Here is a 22,604-nt window from a genome sequence, read left to right as displayed (position 1 = left end):
GAGGGACCCACCGCAGGCCAGACAAAGACCTGCCACAGGCCAGATCCGACCCACAGGCCGTATTTTGCCCACCCCGAGTTAAAGGAAATTATAGACAAGGTTATCATGTTTCCCAACCCTGCCACATCCATTCTTGCAAAACAGAAGGTGACTTAGGCAAGATCCTGCCCCCTGGAAATGTTTAGAGGATGGGATTCTCAATTTACAGCTCATTAAAAGGACATAAAAGTCTACGTCAGTAAAGCCAACATCCTCAGGTTGATAAACTATTCAGCTGAAAATTTAGAATTTTATAAATGTTGACCTTCTGTTTTAAAGAACTGGGTTTCTCTCTTCAGTAAGATGAGGGAAGGACAGGGGAAAAGAAATGTGCAATTTTAGAAAAAAAGCCAAGTTTCAGGACAAATTCTACAGCTAATACACAAGCCAGAATAGAATCCTGCTCACCCTCTCAAAGCCATATTGGCTCTGAAGGACTGAAAAGCAACACACCTTTTCTTTGGTTGGTAAGTAGAATATGATCCTGAACGCACATAGGAGTAAGGTGTTATATTTACTTTGACACCTCTGACTACAAGAATTTTCTCTAAGTTGTGTTTGTGCAACTTAACTGACAAAGAACCAACCCACAGGAGAAGCCATTAATACTGTTTGGGAGAGCAGTTCACTAAGGTCTGGACTGATCCAGCTCTGAAGACTTTAAGGACACGTCCAGACAAGTGCGCACGTGCCTCTTGCAGCATCTCAAAGCCCTTTGAGACACTGCAAGAGGTATGTATGGGAACAAAAAAACATCCCCCACACTGCAAATTTGCAGCACAGGGGCAAGATACCCTGGGCAAAAAAAGCAGGCCAGGGCATGGGCCAGGAACATGCCCTGAGGCAACCGGAGGCTCAGGTCCTCCACAGAGAAGCTCAGGTAGCCAGACAGTGTCTTTATGGCTGACCCTCACCCCGGTGCTGAAGCAAGCTGCCTGCACATGCAGGGCAGGCAGTGCGCCAGCCGCAGGGAGCTGGACCCAGGCTCTGTGCCAGTAAGGGGGGTGGGGGGGCTGGAGGTGGGGAAAGGGGACCATGGGGGGACCCCCACCAGCCCCAGCCCCCACCTACTCCCTGAGCCCTCCCAAACACTGCCTTGCCTGGCCCCATCTGCTGCCTGACCCTCCCCAAATGCTACCCCATCCCACGTCTGTTCCTCAAGCCTCCCCGAATGCTGCCCCACCCAGCCCCAGCCCCTGCTTGCAACCCCAGTGGCTGCCCTGCCTGGCCCCAGCCTCCTGGCACCTAAAAGAAAAAAGCCCTGCACTCACCGGCAGTAGCAACTGCACTCACCGGCAGTAGCAACTGCCATCAGGGGCACTGGGGCAAAGCTGTGCAGTGCCCTGCCAACCCAGGCCATACCCACACGATGGGACAGTGGCAGTGCGGGTGCCAGGCAGCCGGGGCCATTCCCCACTGCCCCATGCTGTTCAGAAGGCTCTGCCAGGAGGCCCCAATGAACCTGACAGCAGCTGCTACTGCCAGTGAGTGCGAGGTTTTGGTTTTTTTTTTAATTGCCAGGAGACTGGGGTCAGGCAGGGCAGCCACTGAGGGTCTGGGGTTGCAAAAGGGGGCTGGGGCTGGGTGGGGCAGCCATCGGGGGCTTGGGGGAGCAAGCAGGGATTGGGCATGTGGGCCCTGTAGGGGGGCAGGCTGTGATCTTTGCAAGGGTGCTGCACCCTGTGGGTGGCAGGGAACCCATCCCCTGAGCATCCCTCCCCACAGTCCCCCCACAATCCACCCATACCTACCCACATACCCCAGCGCCCCCCACAGCCACCCATATCCCCCCACCCTTGTCCAAACCCCACATCCTCCCAGCACACACACTGCATACCCAGCTGCCAGACAGGTTGAGACCTGCTGGCAGAAGCTGTAGTGGCAGGGGCAGCTGTCCCCACATCCTGGTTAGCGAAGGGGTCAGGGAAAGCTCTAACTCCTCTATGGTAAGAAAACCAAAGGCAAACAGCAAAACATATAGGTATTTAGAATTCATTTTATTATGGTGATAGAGACACTGGTAGGCTTCCAGACTGCTTTAACACTGTAGATATATCAATAAAACATTGCCCAACTAATTGCTGTCTCTGTCTCTCTCTATATATAATGTTCTTTCATTTTAATTGTGGAAGAACATGGATTTCAGGGTATTTTACAGAGTGGCTTTTGGATTTTTGTAATCAGGGATTTTTCAGTTTTCAAATAAGGAACACCAGAATTCCTGCTAGGGAGGCAAGTGGCAGGACCCAGGCAGAGGAGCCTGCTCAGAGCTGGTACCTTGGACCCAGCTGGAGGTGGCTAACCTCCTGGCCAATTGGAGCCAGGAGGACATGCTTTGACAGTTCAAAGCAGGCCACCACACTGGGAACATATTCCGAGCAATTGCCCCTGCCCAGCCATCTGGGCAACTCACACAGCAGTAGTGCCGCACAAAGGCCAACTCTACAGCCACAGCCCACTGGCAGCTGGCCCAGAGGGGCAGATGCCTCTACTGGCTGTGCAGTCCCCATCTGGGTCTGGCAGGTGCGCAGCAGGTCGCAGCCAGGCAGCAGTCCTCACTGCCAGACTGCTGCAGTGGGTAGAGGGAACTCTCAGGGCTGCTTCAGCAGTCCAGCTTGCACAAGGGGTAGCATCCCCAGGTACCAATTGGCCAGACCCCAGAAGAGCGAGTAGCCCTGAGCTACTTGCCAGGGCAGCTTTTTGTACTGATGGGGCCAGAACAGGGCAGCTTTTTATACTGCTGGGGCCAGCAAAGGTGCTGGCCCCAGGCTCTAGCTCTCCCTGGCTGCAGATCCAAGAGGAGCCAGGCAGGATTATTTTGCCCCAAGTGGCACCACTTGCACCACACCAAAGTGCATGTCCAGGTATGTGCACTGAGGCAGAAAGCCCCAGCTCAAATTTGCACCGCTTCTATTTGAGCTGCTGCAAATGCATGTGCCTATGTGTGGATGCGCCCTAAGAGTCCACTTAGTGCAGAATAAAAAAAATATACTGAACAGATTGGCCAGATCCAGACACGCAAGGATGTGCCATTTGTGGTGCTGCAAACCTCTTTGCAGCACCACAAAACACATGTGTTACATGTTAAACCTTGTGTTGTATGCATTCCTGGGCAAAATTTGCTACTGGGATTTCCCAGTAGCAAATAAAATGCCTAGAAAGAAAAGCAGCACGATGCACACCAAAATGCCATGTGCTGGAGCAGACTGCCCAGTGCTGCTTGCTTCCCTGTCTCCACATACTGCAGAGCCCCTGCGCTGGGACACAGTGCACCTCCAGGTAGGGGAGCAGGCACCCTTGACCTGGATGCTCCACTATCGGTGTGCCTCAGCACTGAGGCTCCACTGCAAAGCCCCCTGCCCCATGCTGAGACGTACTTCACCGCAGCTAGCCATGGAGCAACTGGCTGGGGCACAGTGTGCCTTGAGATGAGGGAGCAGACAGCCCTAGGCTGGCTGCTCCCCTGTCTCTGTGGGCCTCAGCATGGGGCATAGTGTACCCCCGCGGCAGCCTTGGGCTGCCTGCTCCACCATGGCAGCTTAGGGCACAGGGTGCCTCGGCATTGGGGCTGCTACAGGCTAGCCCTGCACTGAGGTGCTCTGTACCCCAGGCAGCACCCCCCGCCCCCCCCCCCCCCCCCGTGTCCCGCTGCAAACTGCATGAGCAGCGGCATACACTGCAGCATGAAGTAGTGGCACAAATCTGTGCTGCTACTATTTGTTCTGCTGCAGACACACACCCCTGCTCATGTGGACACAGCCATTGAGTTTTGAAGTGGCACCAATCCATGCACTTGCTTGTTCTCCTCCCCACCCTGGATTTCTTCAGGAAAAACAGCAGATCTATGCAACAACAAACAGTATATTTGCAAATACAGTAATACCTCTGTTTTATTATCTTTGAAACACTCTTACAAACCATACCAAACTGCACTGCTGATTTAAACTATAAATGATCCAATTTAATACTTCCAAAAATAAACATCTCAGATGTGTCCTGACTACAGTATAAGCAACAATCATCAAACCTCCAGCAGATTTCTATGTTTGCATAGCTTTCCAGAGTGATATCTATTCACAAGAAAAAAAAAAAATGTCTATGCGTATTTTTGTTCAGAGAATATTCAATAATCATTACCATGTTTGGGAAGTTTATGTAGCTTTTGGTTTTTCTGCTTATCAGTGTGGAAGCCAAGAGAACATAAAATTTTTCAGTCACAAAACAAACTTTTATTTAACATGTCTCAAAAAATAAGACATCACCCAGTCTCATAGCCTACCTCACACACTTAAACAATTAATGTCCTTCAGCAGTTTAATAGGAATTTGATTTAAGTATTATGAACTATTAAAAAATAACAAGAAATGAAGCAAAGGACAGCTTAAGTAAAACTAAAACTAGATCTTTCATTGTATGTAAACCACCACTTAAGCTTAGCACAAGTCAGAAGATTCCTATCCGACTTCACACAAGTGCTGACCATCACCTCCTAATGCTAAGGTTAAGGATAGAGTGGAGTCCTGTCTCCACTGCCCCAATGGCTTGTAAACAGGACACCTTTACTTTACACACACACACACACGGCCAGAGTCTAATATTGGAGGAGCCCAAATATGCTAGTGCCTTGAGAAATTGAAAGGAAACATCCAAGAATTCTTCTGACCCTGCAGAGAATGTCCTTCGACTGTACCCAGTCTGAACTGTGCAGCACAACTCCCACTTTAGCTTAATCAGTGGACACCTAATTTCTAGATCCTGAGTGGGTCCCTTTGGTAAGTGCATTCTGAGAATACCTAACATATACTGTAAGGATGAGGCCTCACAAAATGCAGTCTGTGGATATGTTTATTTTTACAACTCAGTCACCAAAGGAAAAATGCACGATGTACAGTTATATCATATTCTCCTATTATAGTGTAGAATAGCCTTGTAATTAAAGCAATTACTCAGGAGGATGGAGACCTGGGTTCTAGGCCTTACCCAATGCAAGAAGGTTCAAACCAACATCTCCTACCACCCAGGTGGGCTGAGAAGGGCCTGGAACCCTGCTAGAAAAAACTTCCCTGCCCAATGGATTTGGATGCATGGTAAGTACCACAAGCAGCTCCTATTCTCCAGGCCAAATTTTTAAAATAAAAGCTGACACTACTGCATTTTGTGAAGGACCTATGATTTCTGTGTTGGTTAGGTGTACTCTGAGCATGTAGAGAACCAGTTTGAAGACCCCACCATAACCACCTCTTGTTCCTCAGACTAGAGTTTTAAAAGAAAACAATGATCTTGCCACATTTAACTACACCAGCCCCAGTTAAGTGCAAATGAGGCCTAAGAATTGAGATTTGTTTTTATATTTATTGCCACATCACCCCAAGTGACTTCTGCTTTTATGCAAAATTTGGTTTATTGTTATCTCATCTACCAATTCCTATCCATCTGTCATATCCCTGTTGCATCCTGTATGAAACAAGCTGTGGGCTCCCTAGGGCCACAAGCATCTGTTACTTGTTTGTGTAGTGTCTACACAAAATGGACCCCTGACTTGGCTTCCTAAGCTGCTGACATAATAGAAACACACACAAATAAAATGTAGAAGGTGCTGTCCAATACAAGATGACAGCATCTGCCCACAAAGCACAGTTCAAACAGGTTAAGAAATGGAGGGGAGGCTGTGGGGGAGCAGGAGGGGCAGATTCCTCCACCCCCTCTAGAATTCAAATACAACCTCTCGATGCCACACCCAAGGAGACATGACTACAGGTGTGGAATGAGAGGCTGAAAGAGATACTTGACAGTGAAAAAAAAAATGGACATTCCAGTGGCTGACAAACCGTGGCAAAGGTAGCAATGCCTCAACCACCTACACACCAGAGAGGGACGCACCAAGAAACTAATGGAGTGGGGCTATACCATTGGTTCAACCACCTGTGACTGCAGCACAGCCTCCAACTACGCAACACCTGCTGCAATGCCCACTGATTGAAGGCACATGTACAATGAAATCTCACAAAGCACAATAAATGAGAACAAGTATAATGGTCACCCTCCAGGCTGCACTGGTAGCACACGCTTCCCCCCCTCCATAGAAGCTGCAAGTGGATCATGTTACATAGAAGTATGAGAGGTGGCCAACAGGGCCCACCAGCTGCCAGTTGGACAACTCTCTTATAAATGATAAAAAGAATCTACTAAATCAAACATTTTAAAGTCTCCTCGAGCAATACAAAAGTTTATAAAGGCCAATAACAAAACTGTCCCTTTGAAATGTATTTTAATGATCATTTACAGTAGAATAAGGGCACTGCTCTGAGTTACAACTTTACTCTGTTCCAGTATTACTGTTTGATGTTTAAAAAATTGAAATTAAGATCATCCCCCACTGTAAAATCTAGTGCTTTAGAAGTCAGATGAGGTTTTCCAAATAAGCTGAACAATTTATTTCTATACAGTGGCTTGTAAACTAAGCAACAAACTTAATTTCGCTGTATAATTAAAGAAAAACACGATCCAGACAACAAAGCATTTGATGCTTGTCAGATATAAAAGTACTTAAATCATAAAAATCCCTTTATATTTACTGTTCTTTTGTAGCTATTATTTACTGTTTTTCCAATAAGCAGGTAACTTCAAAATAATTTTTACTGCACATGAGATCAGTCCCTCTGTTTATGGAAAATAAGCTCAGATCCACAAAGTTTTGTTCTAATTAGTGTTTTTGTGGCCACTAATTAGCACAAAGTATAAAACTTCCTACAGAAATCAAAAGGAGATAGGCATAAACAGAAAGAGAGGTCCCAACACTGTAACAAGCAGCAAAACCGTTTCGTTTCCAAATGATCTTCCCACAAAAACAAAATATTTTCTTGTTACTAATATAATGTTGTTCATATATTAATAAGTGTAACAGGTCGCCCTTCCCAGCACCATCTTTCTAGTACTCCGTGCCTTGCGTAGGGCGCCCTTGGATCCTTCTTTAGGGTTCTTATGTCCCGCCCTATACTCGTCTGCCACGTCTTGATGGAAATTATGATGATGTTCTTGCGAGCAGGAGGCTGCCTATTGTATTGCCCCGGTGCCAGGGGGCGGTATCTGCGGCTCTGCTTCCTCCCCTACACCACAGTCCACACCTCACCGATAGAATAGATGTTGTCCGGTCTGGGTCTACACCCTCTCTGGCATTTGGGCTCTCTGCGGCCCTGTCTCTCTCCACGCCTTCTCTCTGGCACTTCTCACAGCACTGCTGCCCTCCTCTGGGGCCTCCTCAGTAATGCCACCCCCTTCTCCTGGCTCACCACGCCTGCACTGGGGCTTCTCAGCAACACCCCCTTCTCTGGGGCTCACCACAATGCTGCCCCCTTCTCTGGGGGCTCACCATGCCCCCTCTCTGGGGCTTCTCAGCAATGCCCCCTCTCTGGGGCTGGGGTCTATGCACCCCAAATGCTGCACCCTCACTGGCGCTGGGGTCCCCACACCACTGTGAGTCCCCTATGAGGCCTCCTCCAACCCCTAATAGCCTCACCCAAACCATCGGTCATAAACAACAACATAAATGCAAGCCCCTTGGCTATAACATAAACAGAAGCCACCCGGCCATAACAACATTCAAGCCTACAGGGGATTCTTCATCTCGCAGCCATGTCAGATGCTGCTCCTGCACCCAGCTTCTCTTCTCTCCCTTGGCAGAGGGCTCCTTCCTCCTGGGCTGCTGGCAGAGAACTGCCTCTGGCCTCAGCCCCCAGGGTTTATAAGGGAGCCAGGCCCTGCCCCTTTCAATCAGCTGACTGCCGGCAGGTGCAATCTCTTGCTGGCTCCAGTTGCCCTGGCAACCCACAGCTGGGCTCCTTACTCACTGCTAGGGCTCTTTCCCCAGCAGTCTCCCCTCTTTAGGAGCAGAGCACCTCCGTGCTCTGCGACAGTAAGCAATTTAGATCTGAAGTTTAATTTCAATAATAAAACACTTAGCTACAGAAACCTAGTAGTTTAATTGGTTTGCTAGTATTTTGGCCTGACACTGCTTTGCCTACTTTTACCTTTTTAGAGAGTCTTGAAACCAATCGCACAATTTTTACATTTAAAAATGACACAAAAATTCTACAAAACTTGTTGTTCTTATTTGAGTGGAACAGTGAGTCAATAGCAAAATGCAACTGCATTATGATGCAAAGGTTATCAAAACACACATTCTCCTTGAAAAACTGGCCAATACATTTGGTTCAACTGAATATGTCAACTGTAAAACTAAAAGCAATGGTATATACCAGGGGCCAGCAAACCAGGGGTTCATGGGCTGGATCTGGCTCACAAAGTGATTGGATCTGGCCCATGAGGAAGGATCTGGCCCAAGGCAGCACAGGGAATCCGCAGCATGTTCCCCTTCCCCACCCCGCACTGTGCCACTGATCCCCTGCTGCTCTCTCACCTTTATGGCAGGCGCTGCTTACTCTCAAAGGATATTAGGCATATGCTTAAATTTAATCTTTTCAAAGCCACATCTATTTGAAATTTGCCTTTTTAAAAATTAATATCTACTTTCACACATTTAAAAGGCAACCTGCAGACTGGGTTTATATAGTCTCTTATAGTCAGTTTGAGAATCATTCAAGCTCTTCCGTGCATACTAATTAATTTGACCACTTTTAAAATTGCTGTAAATGACCAGGAGAGCTAAAACTACTTTAAATACCAGAACTAAGTATGAATAGAATGCATTTCTTTACAGAAATACATGTTATTAAAGTTCTGTCTAGTTATTCCGTTTTACCACAGAACATGCAAGCTATTCCCCATTTGCTTCATTTTATCAACAATTTAGTATTCCTTCAATTAATTGCCTAGCTCTTTCCCAAGAGTGACTTTTTTTATTTGGAAATGTAATAATTCACAAACCTCCATCCATCCTTTGCGAGGTAGCTGAAGATTCCATCAACAACACTTGCAAAGAACTGTCCTCCTGTGATGAAGAGAGTATTAATGGTAACTAATCTGCCTCGTAGGTGGGGTGGAGCAACCTCTGCGATGTATACTGGTACAGTCATAGAAGCCACACCTACCAAAAAAAAAAGTGAGCAGTTAATGACCAAATAGAGAGCCTAACAGTAAGTGAAGTCTCATGTTAAATATTACACTTTGAATGCAACCAAACAGTATGCAACACAGATGCACATAGACACTGGGTGCTAGTTACAGCATTTGGAAATATTTACAGATGCAAATATGTAAAAGGCATTTAAAATTTGTCACAATGGAAACATTAAGTCAATAAAAACAAATCTCATGAGCTAAAGAAAAAACGTAAAACATGCAAAGATATGTTCCATCTTAGTCCAAGGAATGTACCAGGTGAAACAGGGTGAGAGAAACTTTTTTGTAATCTGAGCTGGATACATAAAGGTGCCAGGCAAAGTCCTGAAAGCTCTGATTAACACAAAGAGCCTGACTTAGAGGTACTACAGATCCACAGCTCTCACTGACTTCAAGTGCAATTTCAGGTGGTCTTCATCTTTCAGTGGAGGAGAGAGTTGGGGGCGGGGAAAGAGGCTCCTAGACACATTATTAATAGAAAACTTCATTTTTGATCTACAGAGATTTAGATTTACTGTATGACTGCTCTGAAGCAGCATAACTAAGACAGGGTGACTGCCATAGCCTCACAATCATGGTGACAGCACAGCAGCAGCTGGAAGTTGCCGCTGTCCACATGTATCAGAGCTGCCCCGAGCACCCAGCTGACTTGTTATGCCTCTGCTGCTCTGAGCCATTAGCTCCCGATTTGTAAGGAGATTGATTTATCCCCTGCAATGAAAAGCTTTCTAGAACACTAGATTTGGGTATCTGGGTAATATGTGGGTGTCTCTGTCTAATTCAAAGCCAGAGTCCATTGACCAGGAGAGGTTTCAAAATGAACATTTTGAGTGAAAGTTTCCAAGTGCTTCACGCTTTCTTTCCCCCCCACAAGAGGCACACAACTTTGCAGTAAACAAGAACTTCATGATGAAGAGGAGGTATGTGTTGTACCCAACCAGAAAATATGAATATAGTTTCTGCAGTTTCAAAAGACTACTAATGTTCTGTTCTGTTAATTAAAATGAAGAATTATTTTGGGGCAAGGCAATGAAAAGAAACATTTCTGTATCAAAACTTGTTGAAATGGAATACTTAGCAGGACAAACTGCAAAACCCCCAGGTAAATGGGTAGTCATGCCTTGGATGAGGTCAGAGCGGAGCAATTTCTTCCATTAACATGAAGCTGGCACCTCATGAGCAAAATCTAATGGAAAACTCCTACAGATAGTGCAAATAATTAACCTGTCCTTTTACTTCTTTATTCCTTTCGCCAATGGTGAAGATGCAACCAGCTTCCAGAGGTGACCAATGAAAATGATAAAGGGGGCATAAAGCAAACTGCATGAGCAAAAGCTGAAGGAACTAGTTATAATTAGTTTGAAAAAAAAAGGAAACTAGGTAAGAAGGGGAAGAAAGACACATGATAGCAGTTTTCAAATATTTGCAAAGTTGTCACAAAGAAGACACGTAAAAACTGTTCTCCTTTGCCATGGAGGCTGGACAACAAGGCCCCCCCTCCCCCCCCACATATACACCCCAACATATTCCCCCCTCCCCCCCCAGTTTACACTACAGCAAAGCATATTTAGTTTACCTCTTTGGAGACATTTCTTAACTGTAAGAACAGTGTGGGGCAGTCTGAAAGGGAAAGGAGTCTAGAAGAATTGGCTGTACTTTAAAGAAACTTTACTGAGGGCACAAGAACAAACCATCCCAACATGCAGGAAAACTAGCAAGTATGGCAGAAGACCAGCTTGGCTTAGTAGAGAACTCTTCAATGAGCTAAAAACAAAAGAAGGAAGCCTACAGGAAGTGGAAACTTGGAAAAATGACTAGGGAGGAGGATAAAAGTATTGCTCAGACATGCAGGGACAAAGTCAGGAAGGCCAAAGCACAACTGGAGTTGCAGCTAGCAAGGGACATGAAAGGCAAAAAGAAGGGTTTCTACAAGGAAGTCAGCAACAAGAGGAAGATCAGGGAAAGTGTGGGTCCCTTACTGACGGAGGAGACAACATAGTGGAAGATGAGGCAGAAGAGGCTAAAGCACCTGACAGTGCCAAAAGAACAGGTTAGAGACTATTTAGAAAAGCTGGACGTGTACAAGTCCATAAGGCTGTGCGCGACACACCCAAGGATGCTGAAGGAGTTTGCTGGTGTGACTGCAGAGTTGCTGCCCATTATCTTTGAAAACTCCTAGCAATAGGAAAAGGTCCTGCACTATTAGAAAAGAGAAAATATAGTGCCCATCTTTAAGAAAGGAAAGGAGGAGGCTCCAGGCAACTACAGACCAGTCAGCCTCACCTCAGTCCATGGAAAGATTATGGTGTAGGTCCTCAAATAATCCATTTCTAAGCACTTGGAAAAGAAGATGGTTAGGAACAGTCAGCATGGATTCACCAAGGGCAAGTCATGCCTGACCAACCTAACTGCTTTCTATGAGGAGATAAGTCTCTCTGGGGATGCAGGGAAAGCAGTGGATGGGGTATACCTTGACTTTAGCAAGGCTTTTGATACAGTCTCCCACAATATTCTCGCAAGCAAGCTAAGGAAGTACAGGTTGGATGAATGGATTGTAAGATGGATAGAAAACTGGCTGGATCACTGGGTTCAAAAGGTAATAATCAACGACTTGATGCCTAGTTGGCAGCCAGTATCAAGTGGAGTGCCCCAGAGGTTATTACTGGGGCTAGTTTTGTTCAATATCCTCATCAAAAATATGGAAGATGGGATGGAGTGCGCCCTCAGCAATATCACCAAGCTTGGGACAGTAAGATACACTGGAGGGTAGGACTAGAATTCAGAGACCTAGACAAACTGGAGGATTGGACCAAAAGAAATCCCATGGGGCACATCCACACATGCAGGCACATGCACTTGCAGCAGCTCAAATAGGACTGGCACAAAATTGAGCCAAGGATTTTTGCCTTATTGCATGTGCCTGGACATGCGCTTTGATGTGGGGCAAGGTGTGCCACTTGGGGCAAAATGACCTTGCCCAGCTCCTTCCAGATCTGCAGCCAGGGGGAGCTAGAGCCTGGGGCCAGCACCTGTGTTGGCCCCTACAGTATAAAAACCTGCCCTGGTGAGCAGCTCAGGGCTTCTTGCACTCACGAGCTTCAGAGGCATGGCCACTTGGTATCTGGGGACACAACCCCTTGTGCCAGCTGGACTGCTGAAGCAGTCCCTAACCTAGAGTGGCCCCTGCACCCCCTATCCACAGCAGCAGTCTGCCAGTGGGGGCTGCTGCCTGCCTGTGACCTGCTGCCACCTGCAACAGCATCTGCTCCCTTGGCCCTGCAGCCCCAAGGCAGCACCCCTGCCAGACCCAGATGAGGTGCCCCCACACTCACAGTTAGGGTGGCGAGGATCTGGAATCAACTTACAAGGGAAGTGGTGCTGGCTCCTACCCTGGGGGTCTTTAAGAAGAGGCTTGATGCCTACCTGGCTGGGGTCATTTGAGCCCAGTTTTCCTCCTTCCCAGGCAGGGGGTCGGACTTGAAGATCTACAAGGTCCCTTCCGACCCTACTTCTATGATTCTATGATGTGATCCTTATCGTGACCCACTTTGAACAGTCAAAGCGTGTCCTCTTAGCTCCAAATGGCCAAGAGGTCAACCACCTCGACTGCCTTCCAGCTGGGTCTCCTGGCCCTAGACTAGCTCCTCTGAATGGGTCTTACCACTTGTCTCACCAACAGAGATCCTGTTGTTCCCTGTTTAGAAATTTCAAATATAGGCAGTCCTCGACTTACAACATTTCACACTTACAACGTTTATAAATTGACACCGTTTCAAATTTCTGACATCAGTTGCAACTTTACAATGCTTGATCCGATGTGATGCCACGCCAGCGAACAAGTTCGCTGTGTCACCCATCTACCTGGAGAATGTCTGTCCAAACTTCCTTGGACACTTTCTTTAAGAAAGCAGACAAGACTCCAGAAAAACCTGCAACCAAGACTCCTGAGAAGGCTCCAGCCAAGAACCCTTCAAAAAGTCCAACCAAGAGCCCTTCAAAACATCCAGCAAAGTCACCTCAAAGAAGTCCTTCCAAGTCAATATGATTGCTACTTACAATATAAATACATTAATGTAGCTATATTACGCATCTATAATTGATTGAGTACAAAATTCTGGGGTATTTTTGGTGAAAACAGGGTATCAGGCCTTGGGTCAGGAGCCAGTCCCCCATTTATAACATTGTTTCTTATGAGAAAATTGGTTCCGAGTTACAACGTTTCGACTTAAGACATGGTTTTCAGGAACCAATGGTGTCATAAGTTTGAGGCCTGCCTGTACTCTGATAGTGCTAAGAAACCCAAATTCTCCCATTAAAATGCCCAAAATAGCGTTCTTCCACTATTAAAATGAAATACCACTATATATAGAGAAAGCAGTAGGGGAATGTTTTATTGATATATTTACAAGTGTAAAGCAGTTGGGGGGAGGGGTTTGGGGGAGTTTGTGGGGGTGAGGTTTGGGAGAGGGTATGAGCCTTGTGCAGGGGCTTAGGGTTTGTGGCTGGGCATGTGGGTGTTGTGGGTGGATTGTGAGGGGACCGTGGGGAAGCTGCTCAGGAGGGGTGGGTCCCCTGCTCCCCCACAGGGTGCAGCCCCCCCCTGTACAGCACATGGACCACCCCCCCCACAAGGCCAACAGCTTCTCCCTACAGGTCCACAGCTTCCCCCCTGCATGGCACGCATGCCCTCCCACAAGGCCCTCATGGCACACAGCTCACCCTCACAGCAGCAGCAGCTTAGGGGAGCTCAGGGTCCGCTACAGCCAGAGCCCCCAGCGGTGCGGCATGGCCCTGATCACCTCAGAGCCGGCGCTGCCTGTGCCACCCGTCACGGGGCTGGTCCAGCAAGGGGCTGTGTGGCTTCAGGCAGCACTGGGGCCGCTCGGGCTGTCACCCAGGGCCTGGCCTCACTCACAGGGACCACATGTCGCACTAGGCCAGGTCCTACCTCCACGGGCCCCGTGCACTGTCGAGGCTGGGTCGGTTCCATGGAGGCAGGACCTGGTCCAGCACGACAGTCCCCACGAGCAGGCTGAGCCCTGGGCGACAGTCTGAGTGGCCCCAGTGCTGCCTGAAGCCACATGGCCCTGTGACAGGCAGTGCTGGCTCTGAGGTGATCCAAGCCACCCTGCGCCACTTGGGGCTCTAGCTCCAGCAGGCCCTGAAAGGCCCACGGCTGCTGCTGCTGCACGGGGGGAGGGCTGCGGGTCCTGCAGGGGACCCATGACCAGCCCCCTCACCCACATATGAACCCCACACATCTACAGCCCTCCCCCCCCCACACACACACACAATCCACTATTTACTGGGGACAGGACCTGGGTCACAGCCTTGCGCCACTCCTACTTGCCCTGGCACACAACACAGCATGCTAGGGCAGCAGGGGGCACCACAGAGGTGCTCTGGCCAGATGCCAGAGCATCTCTGGAGGTCCAAGCCCCAACTTGCCTCAGAACACTGTGCGGAACCATGCCCTGCGCTACTTTTTTCCAGGGTGTTTTTATTTGACACCTTCATCAATGGTAGCTCGTTGAGAAAGGTGGCTGCCAAAATACGGAAAGTGCTCCACATACTCCAGAGCCTCCCCATCTACTCGCACATAGATAGTGCGAGGGATGTTCAGCTGGCTGGGAGGGAGAAGGGGGGTTGTTGGTGGAGAACCTTCATCTTGGCGATGTCCAAAGACAGGCCAAGTCTCTTATATGATGTATTGAAGAGATCTAGGGTCATTTGCACATCCTGTGCAAAGCGAGCCATCACACAGCAATCATCCGCAAACTGAAGGTCGTGGCTGTTCTTGGTGGTGAGTTTCGTTTTTTGCCCGGAAGTGCCCATGCACACACTCTGGCAACACAAGTGTTTGCATTAGCGTACTTTCTAGATGGTTGCAAAAAATTATTTTTGTTCTTGTACTCCAGAGTCCATCTTAGGGAGAACATCAATACCCCACCACTGGAGAAGCTGCTGTGACTTACCACTTTAGGCACATGCTATACACACACGCCGTATAAGTGGTTAAAAATACCTGACTTAAACAGCTTAGCAGAAAAACATCAAATCATACTCTGGAAGGGAACATGATTCACAAACGCCCTCCTGCCTGGCTGATTCACCTCACTAAGAGCGCAAAATTATCTTTAGTATGAAGGTTACTCTTCCAGATCTGCTGGATGTCTCCCAAAGACTCAGTGATGAATACAAGTTATTTATTAAAATAGCATTAGAAAAATTCTTTGTTGTGATGGGTACATACTTGCAACAGCCTCTCAGCATGACAATCCAATTTGTAGCAAAACGTACCAGAATATACCAATACCAACACAACCACTTATCGACAGTTTCATAATTACATTTCCTTATAATTTGTTATACTTTTTTAACCATTTTACTGCCAAACACTCCAGACCAAGAAACCATCCAAATACTTCTTTAAAGTGGTCTACAGCTTACCACATAAGCAAAATTTCATATACACATTAGTATTAGAAATACATTACTTTTGCAACTTTCACAACTTTATAGGTAGCTGATATCACCAGTGCTTGAACTAAATAATTTTCAGCGAAATGCTGCTAGTGGAGAAGAGATACGGATACATATCCATTTGTAGGAAGGCCTGGGAATATCACCTCTCCTACTTTTTAAAGCAAATGACTATAGTCAAGATAGTGATATAATGGGTGCTCAGGTTATGGTGTAAAGGAAAGACAGCCCAGAGGTTGGGATGCTGGCCTACCTACGCTTTGGAAGACTTGGATTCAATTCCCTAATTACAGACTGCTGGATGACCCTAGATATGTCATTTCATCTCTCTGTGCTTCCATTTCTCCTTTTTAAAACAACAGTAAAAGCCCTTAACTACCTCCAGAAGTGATCAGAGATCATGTTAATAAAGGCCAGCTACATAACTCAAAGAAGGGTGTTCAACCAGGTTATTCACTGCCTCCCCACCTGCTCTCTTTTGAAATCATGAAAGATACTGCAGAGGGGTTTATGAAATGTTCAAAATGTAATGACAATATAAAGCAAAGAAACAAATCTCACTTCTCCACTCTCTTATATCTCACAGTCAAGTATCCTTTGTGAGACTTTTCATAAGCATATAGCGTAGGTAAATTTAAGAAAGAGGCTGTGAAAGAGGCTAAAGAGACACTTGCCTTTGGAGAAGGAGGCACCAAAGTGCTGTCTTAGAGAGGTCTCATATAAATACACAGAGCCATCCATGAAGACCCAGCAGAGCTGGCCTGCATATACACAATCTGTCCCATGCAGAAGCGGTCACTCATCTAGCCAGTGCCATAACACTGTAGCCTGCAGCTTATGCAGCCCTAAATCCAACTTTTTTTCTTTAAATTTTTAAATACTGTTAATTAACCTTTTGTCCCTCCTGGCTAGTGGAGGTGGTATGGAAAGCCTTTTGACACAGATAGGTAGCACCAGACAAGCCCACACCTCCAAGAGTAGAAAGGCAATCAACCACACAAATTCCAGGCCTGACAGGAAAGACTTCATGTTTGGATGCCATAATGTGACAACACTGAAAAGCCAGTTTTTGTGGACTATGAAGGTAATAGTCTGGTACCTTCAAAAATGGATACCTTACTTGGTGCATTTCAGAAGGCAAGAAACATGCTCTTCACAGGTATCACAGACTAAAGTAAAACACTGGCAGGGATGCATTTGCAGAATTCAGAAGCGACAGGAAGAAGAGAAACTACATATTTTTCCTTTGACCTCAAACAAGTGCTCTTTCAAGCCAGAGCTTACATTATTTTATTACCAAAATTCAGATCAAAGATCTCAAATGTTTCCAAAAACCCATACAACTAAAATTAGAGGCTACTGATAACATTCAGAGCATGAATAAATGACACATTTACACTGGTATGGATTACACTTCAAGTCTGATGTAAAGCTGCAATGGGGGTGACCAGTCTGCAGCACATGTACCACAAGTGGCACAGACAGCTTCTAAGTGTGGCACATGGCAGATCAGGGAGGGAGCATGCAAAACAGTGGCAGAGCAGTCAAGGAGCAGAAAGCAAAACAAGAGATCAGACAGGGAGCACAGAGCACTGAGCAACAAATCAGGCAGGGTAGGGGATTGGAGTGGCACTGGGAAAGTGTGGGATTTACCTCGTGGCGTGCCTGCCAAGAAGGTGAGCCCCTACTGGTCTAGGAGGATGGGATAAGGGAGATGGTGACAAGACTAATGACACAGGAACAACAGAAGATAAGAAATCAAAATAAGAGATAAAACTAGGGGCAGAGAAAAATTAAAGCTCCATGCCTACATCACCCTAGCGGAGACAGGGTGAAGACAGCATTAGGTCATGCAATACACAGAAAAGAAAGGGTGATAAGATAGTACATCCCACCTAATACTCTGGAAGAAGCAAGTTAAAAAAACATCTGTAATTCTCATGGAGCAATGATTCCCATAAGGTACGTCATGCCATGGAGGCAGTGTTCCACAAAACAGATACTTTATCAGTGGCAGATCTGGCCTGTGGGGCTCCCCACAGTCCAAACATCTAGCAATAGGGGAGCAGCAGCAATTAACACTGCCACCACTCCCCCTCCACCAAATTTCCAAGTTCTGTGCAGTGGGATCATGCTTTAGCTGTGCCAGTTCCATGCACTAGTGTCAGGCCTATGGACAGGATCCGGCTTGCAGACCAACTCAACACCACCAAAATGTTGTGCACGCCTGCATAAGTCTCACACACACACACCAATTTTAAATAAAAAAACAAACAAACTCCAAAAAAAACAACAATAACCAACAACAACAAGATAGCCCCAGGTATAAAAAAATTTAGGAAGCACTGCCATGGAGGTTAGTGGAGTGGAAGCCATGAAATTACCTCCGGCCCTGCTTCTGCTCCACACCACTGGATTTGGGTGATCCTGCTGAGGACTGAATGTACCCATGTGTATGTGTTTTGACAGTGATAAATTCTCCCACAGGATGGTGGTAAATTAGATGATTATTGAAACCCCAACACTTCAGAGTCCCTGAAATACTTCAGGAAGCCAAATATTTGCCTGTTACCCTCCCTCGCCTGTACATTTATTTTCATTGTGTAAGAAACTAGTAGACAATCTGAAACAGAAGACAAACCTTATATAAAAGGTTTAAAAATTGTTTACGTTTTCTAAATAAAAATGTTTTCCTATTTGTGCTGCAACACATTTCTTATAAATGAAGACCGTTTTTAAAAAGTAGTCTGTATCTCTTTTTCAATTTGGACTGAAATCGGGAGCTCTTATAAAAGATACTCAAGTTAGATGCGTCATGTTGGGCTCTAACACTATTTCATAGGATCATGGCAATAGGCTTCAGGCCCAAGACATGACACTGATACTACATCACTATAAAAGCCTTGCATTACTGCCAAACTAGAAAATGCTAATTTTGTTATTATTTTGTTTTGTACTGGGACATGTCCAACAATTCAGTCTCAGGCGGCTCTATTTTTTCCCCATTCTCACTGAACAAGACAGGTAATTTTCTCGGCTTTTTGCTGTCACAAGAGAGGTATTTTGGTCCTTCACCAAGTCATGAAAGTTAAGACTAGGGAAAGGAACCAAACACACTTCAGAAATTCACTCTAAGAACATCCTTTCAAAGCAGTAATTCTCAGGCTTCTGGCACACTCACAAGACAGTCAGAATACTCAACTTAGGAACTGAACTGTCCAGACTATCACTTATTATATATGGGAGGCAGGATGATTCAGAGTGAAAGCAGGGAACTAGACCTCAGACATATGGGTTCTATTTCACTGACCGCTGGCAAGCCATTTAACCTCTATGTCTATTTTCTCTGCCTGGAAGAAAATACAATGGTTATCATAATTGGGGTTTGGGTTTTTTTTAATTACCAGAACATTTTCAATACCCTACTTCCAAAAGCATTGCAAATTGCAGAAATGCAGTGAACACAGCAGTTAATTCTACCTGCAAATAGTAATTATCAAATGAATACTGATTGCTGTATCTTCATCATAAGGCAGTTGTGAGGATTAATTAATGTTTGGAAAGTACTTCAAGGTCTTTGAATGATATGCACCATGAATACATAAAGGTTTATTGTTATAGCTGCATGCTTATCACCAAGTTGTTAAAAAAGGATTAGTGGAAAAAGGAAAGCTCACAGACACAGCCAAAAGCCCAATAACTACAATGGTACAGGCATCTGTTATTTAATGAATTAAACACCTTGAGATTGCAGAATTACTGGATTGATTCCAATTTAATATCAAAAGCATCATAATATCTATATTCTCATTTCCTAGAAATTGAGAGATTAGACTAAATTCAAATACAACTCTTTTGCTGAACTACTGTTGTGCTCTATTGTGGAGCACACATTACAATCTACCTAAAGCACATTACAAGAGCTTGGCTGCATGTTTCAGGGATCTTCATGTAATCATGGTAAAGCAAATGAGTTTCATTCTGTACCTCAGACTTTAGTTCTACTGCACTATCTTGATCAATCATGTTCCTAATGAACCAAAGAAGTTTTATTTTCTCTACTAATATTCTCCTCCCATTTCCTTCATTGCATTCCTACCTCTTCACAGTAAAAGGAAATGCATCATGGGAACTCCAGCATCCCTTCTGCACCCATCATTCCTGTTTGACAGGAGTTTCTACTAGGTGAGCAGCTTTTAAATTTCAATGTTGCCCACTGTGATTAAATCGAGAGATGGGGATGTTAAGAGTTAAACAGACAAGAAAGGAGATTTTTTAGGAACTGAAGAGATTTGAAAGAGAAAGTATGGGGGGGGGGGAGGTCTGGAAAGTTTATAGGAGGCACCCAAGCCATCATTTGTTTGTACAATACCTACAATGTTCGTAGCTAGTGAAGAAAAACTCTTCTGAAGTAAAATAAATAAAGAACCGCATCACAGGGACATTAAAATAGCCCAAGCAGGCTTTCAATACAGGGCATTTTCAGCATCCATGTACTCCAATGAATTAATCAAGGCTTGACACAAGAAAGGTGACTTTTTCAGGCAACAAATTAAAGCACTAAGGTAAAACAAGAAAGCATTCATAAAAAAAATTAGCCCAAATATATACCAAATACACTAGTTTAATGTGTTATACTGCATGCCAACTAAGCCACTACCAAACTTGATATGGTGTGAACATTTAGAAGTAGGAATTGCTGGTGGGGGATTTTTGGTGTAAAAACTTTAGCTGATGCACTGATTAAATTTATACGATGTTTCTTGCTGCCAGATAATGCCGCCAGAAAATGAAGCTGAGTTGTGCAATTAAATTTTGCATCTTTTGATTCCACACAAGCACAAATTTAATGAGATACAACTGCCAGCCCTGGCAGGGGTTACACTTACGTAATCAAAGTGTTAACTATGCCATAAACAGTAATCCTGCCACACGTTTAGGCAATTAAAGGTTTCTCATTTTGTCACACCATTATGCAAAACAGTTTTGTGACTGGTTTCCATCATGCTTTAAACCAGGGGCAGGCAATTATTTTGGGCGGAAGGCTGCTTACTGAGTTTTTGCAAGCCAGCAAGGGCTGCATGACAGGCAGCCAGGGCGGATAAATACTAATTTTTTAAATTTGTTCAGGGCCCCGCAGGCTGGATAGAAGGGCCTGGCGGGCCACATCTGGCCCATGAGCTGCATTTTGCCTGCCCCTGCTTTAAACTGAACTTGTGGCAGGGTAAAGCCCTGCCATAGAGCACAATGCCATCTGCATGGCAGAGCTCTTATCTTACCAGCAGTAGTGGGGTGGCATGGGGACATTCCCAATTCCCAGCTGTCTATGCCTTGGGTCTGTGGTGCCGACAGCTGGGGCTGGGAAATTTTTAGGTGCCAGAAAGCTGTAGGTGCCAGAGCAAGGCAGCTGCAGGGTGTAGTCATGCCTGAGACTGTATCTCATGACTGTCAGCCCGTGGATATGTGGGAGCCCATAAGCAAGCTGAAAATGTTGCAGGAAGCACAGCATCAGGGACCCGTACCTGATACTACACACTTCCTGCAGTGTCCTTTGAACATCCAGGCTGGCAGGAAGCTCAGCACCATTTACTACGTCCCAGATGCTGGGCTCCCTATCTGCCTATCATGCAAATGTGATCTGACACATTTTATCCCAGGTGTCAAAATCATGTGTCCTCCCATGTTTAGACTCTGGGATCAAGTTTGTTTAATCCTGGTCATGCAATTAATTGAATGTCTGTCAGGGCTTTCTATAGCAACATTTTGGTTGAGGTAAACAGGTTCACAGAGCAGCTCCCCTCCTCATATCATGCTCTGTGTATTGCTACCTACTCCAGACTCCATTTCTGTCTTAAACCACTCCTGCTAGTAGCCAGAGGAAAACTTCCTGATTCTGGATCTGATTAGGTCACAGAAAACTATATGAGAGATTTAGCTATAACTAGGCTTGGTACAATTCAATTTTTATGTTTTAATAATTTAGATGGATACTATTGATGTTTATTTTTAAGCATGTAATTTAATTTTTATCAATTTATATTTTCAAGGTTGTGCAAAATTAGGAGTTTGGGGGGGAAAACAATTTATTAATGATGGTATACTATTATTATAGAGCAATTTAACCACCTGCCACAACAAACGTAACTACTGTAGGACTGCCACCAGCTGAGCGGCAGAGCTGCCATCGGTCCTAGCTCCATTTGTCCGTAACTCCCTCATCCACTTTGTCACTTCTTTTTCCTTTGTTCCCAGTCCCCTGGGGTTTCGGGGAGTTGCAATCCAAACTACAGTCAGCACAGTTCTGTAGGACTGCTCCCTCTTTCATCACGCACTCTATCAGCTATCATTTTTCTTACATCCCCCTTCTATACATTTTCTATAATGAATTAACGATGGAAATATTTTTTCAACAGTCTGCAAGTGCAAGGTAAAAATTTACATTTATCAATGTTTACTGATAAAAATCAAATCCTGGCAAGGCTAACTATAACATTCTGAAAGCTAAACTGGTAACTTTTAAGTTACATATTTGTTTTTATTATTACACTGATATCTGAAATGTAGGTTTGTTTGGATTTTTTTGCACATTTTGCTTTTTCATTTCAGTTGTATATATAATACAGTGTGTGAATAACAAGTTTTTCCTATCAAAAAGCTTACCAGAAAGCAAGGCAGTTTCCTATTAAGCATGTCTTATGTTAAAACTGTGTGTTGAAACAAGTATTCAATATTTAACACCGATTGTAAAATATTTAATTAACAATCAATTTATGTAATGTTGTTTTAAAATGGTTTTTCAAAATCATTTTAAAATTAAATCTCAAAAGTGGCATTCCTTGCAAAGGAAATCTTACTACGAAGTAATTATCTCTCAGTCTTTCACAAGAGAATGCTTTAATTTACACTTAGATGACATTTTCTAATATGCTGTCAATATTAAAAAAATCTCTTCTCCCCAAATAAGACCAGTTGCTATAGGCAAATATATTACTACATAACTAATA

At 45.1% G+C, this 22,604-nt stretch overlaps 1 protein-coding gene across 1 annotated transcript in view; it reads right to left on the bottom strand.

The window, feature by feature from the left end:
- The window catches only part of SLC2A13 (solute carrier family 2 member 13), a 305,817-nt gene that overhangs the window by 227,971 nt on the left and 55,242 nt on the right, over window positions 1–22,604 (bottom strand). Inside the window, exon 2 of the mRNA XM_059725881.1 lies at window positions 8,923–9,082. Within this exon, the coding sequence (XP_059581864.1) occupies window positions 8,923–9,082 (160 nt within the window). The remainder of the gene's footprint in view (window positions 1–8,922; window positions 9,083–22,604) is intronic.

The sequence above is a fragment of the Alligator mississippiensis genome, chromosome 4 (genome assembly GCF_030867095.1).
Source record: "Alligator mississippiensis isolate rAllMis1 chromosome 4, rAllMis1, whole genome shotgun sequence".
NCBI lineage: Eukaryota > Metazoa > Chordata > Crocodylia > Alligatoridae > Alligator > Alligator mississippiensis.
Note: the sequence above shows the minus strand (reverse complement) of the source record. Positions and strands in the feature narration are given on the sequence as shown.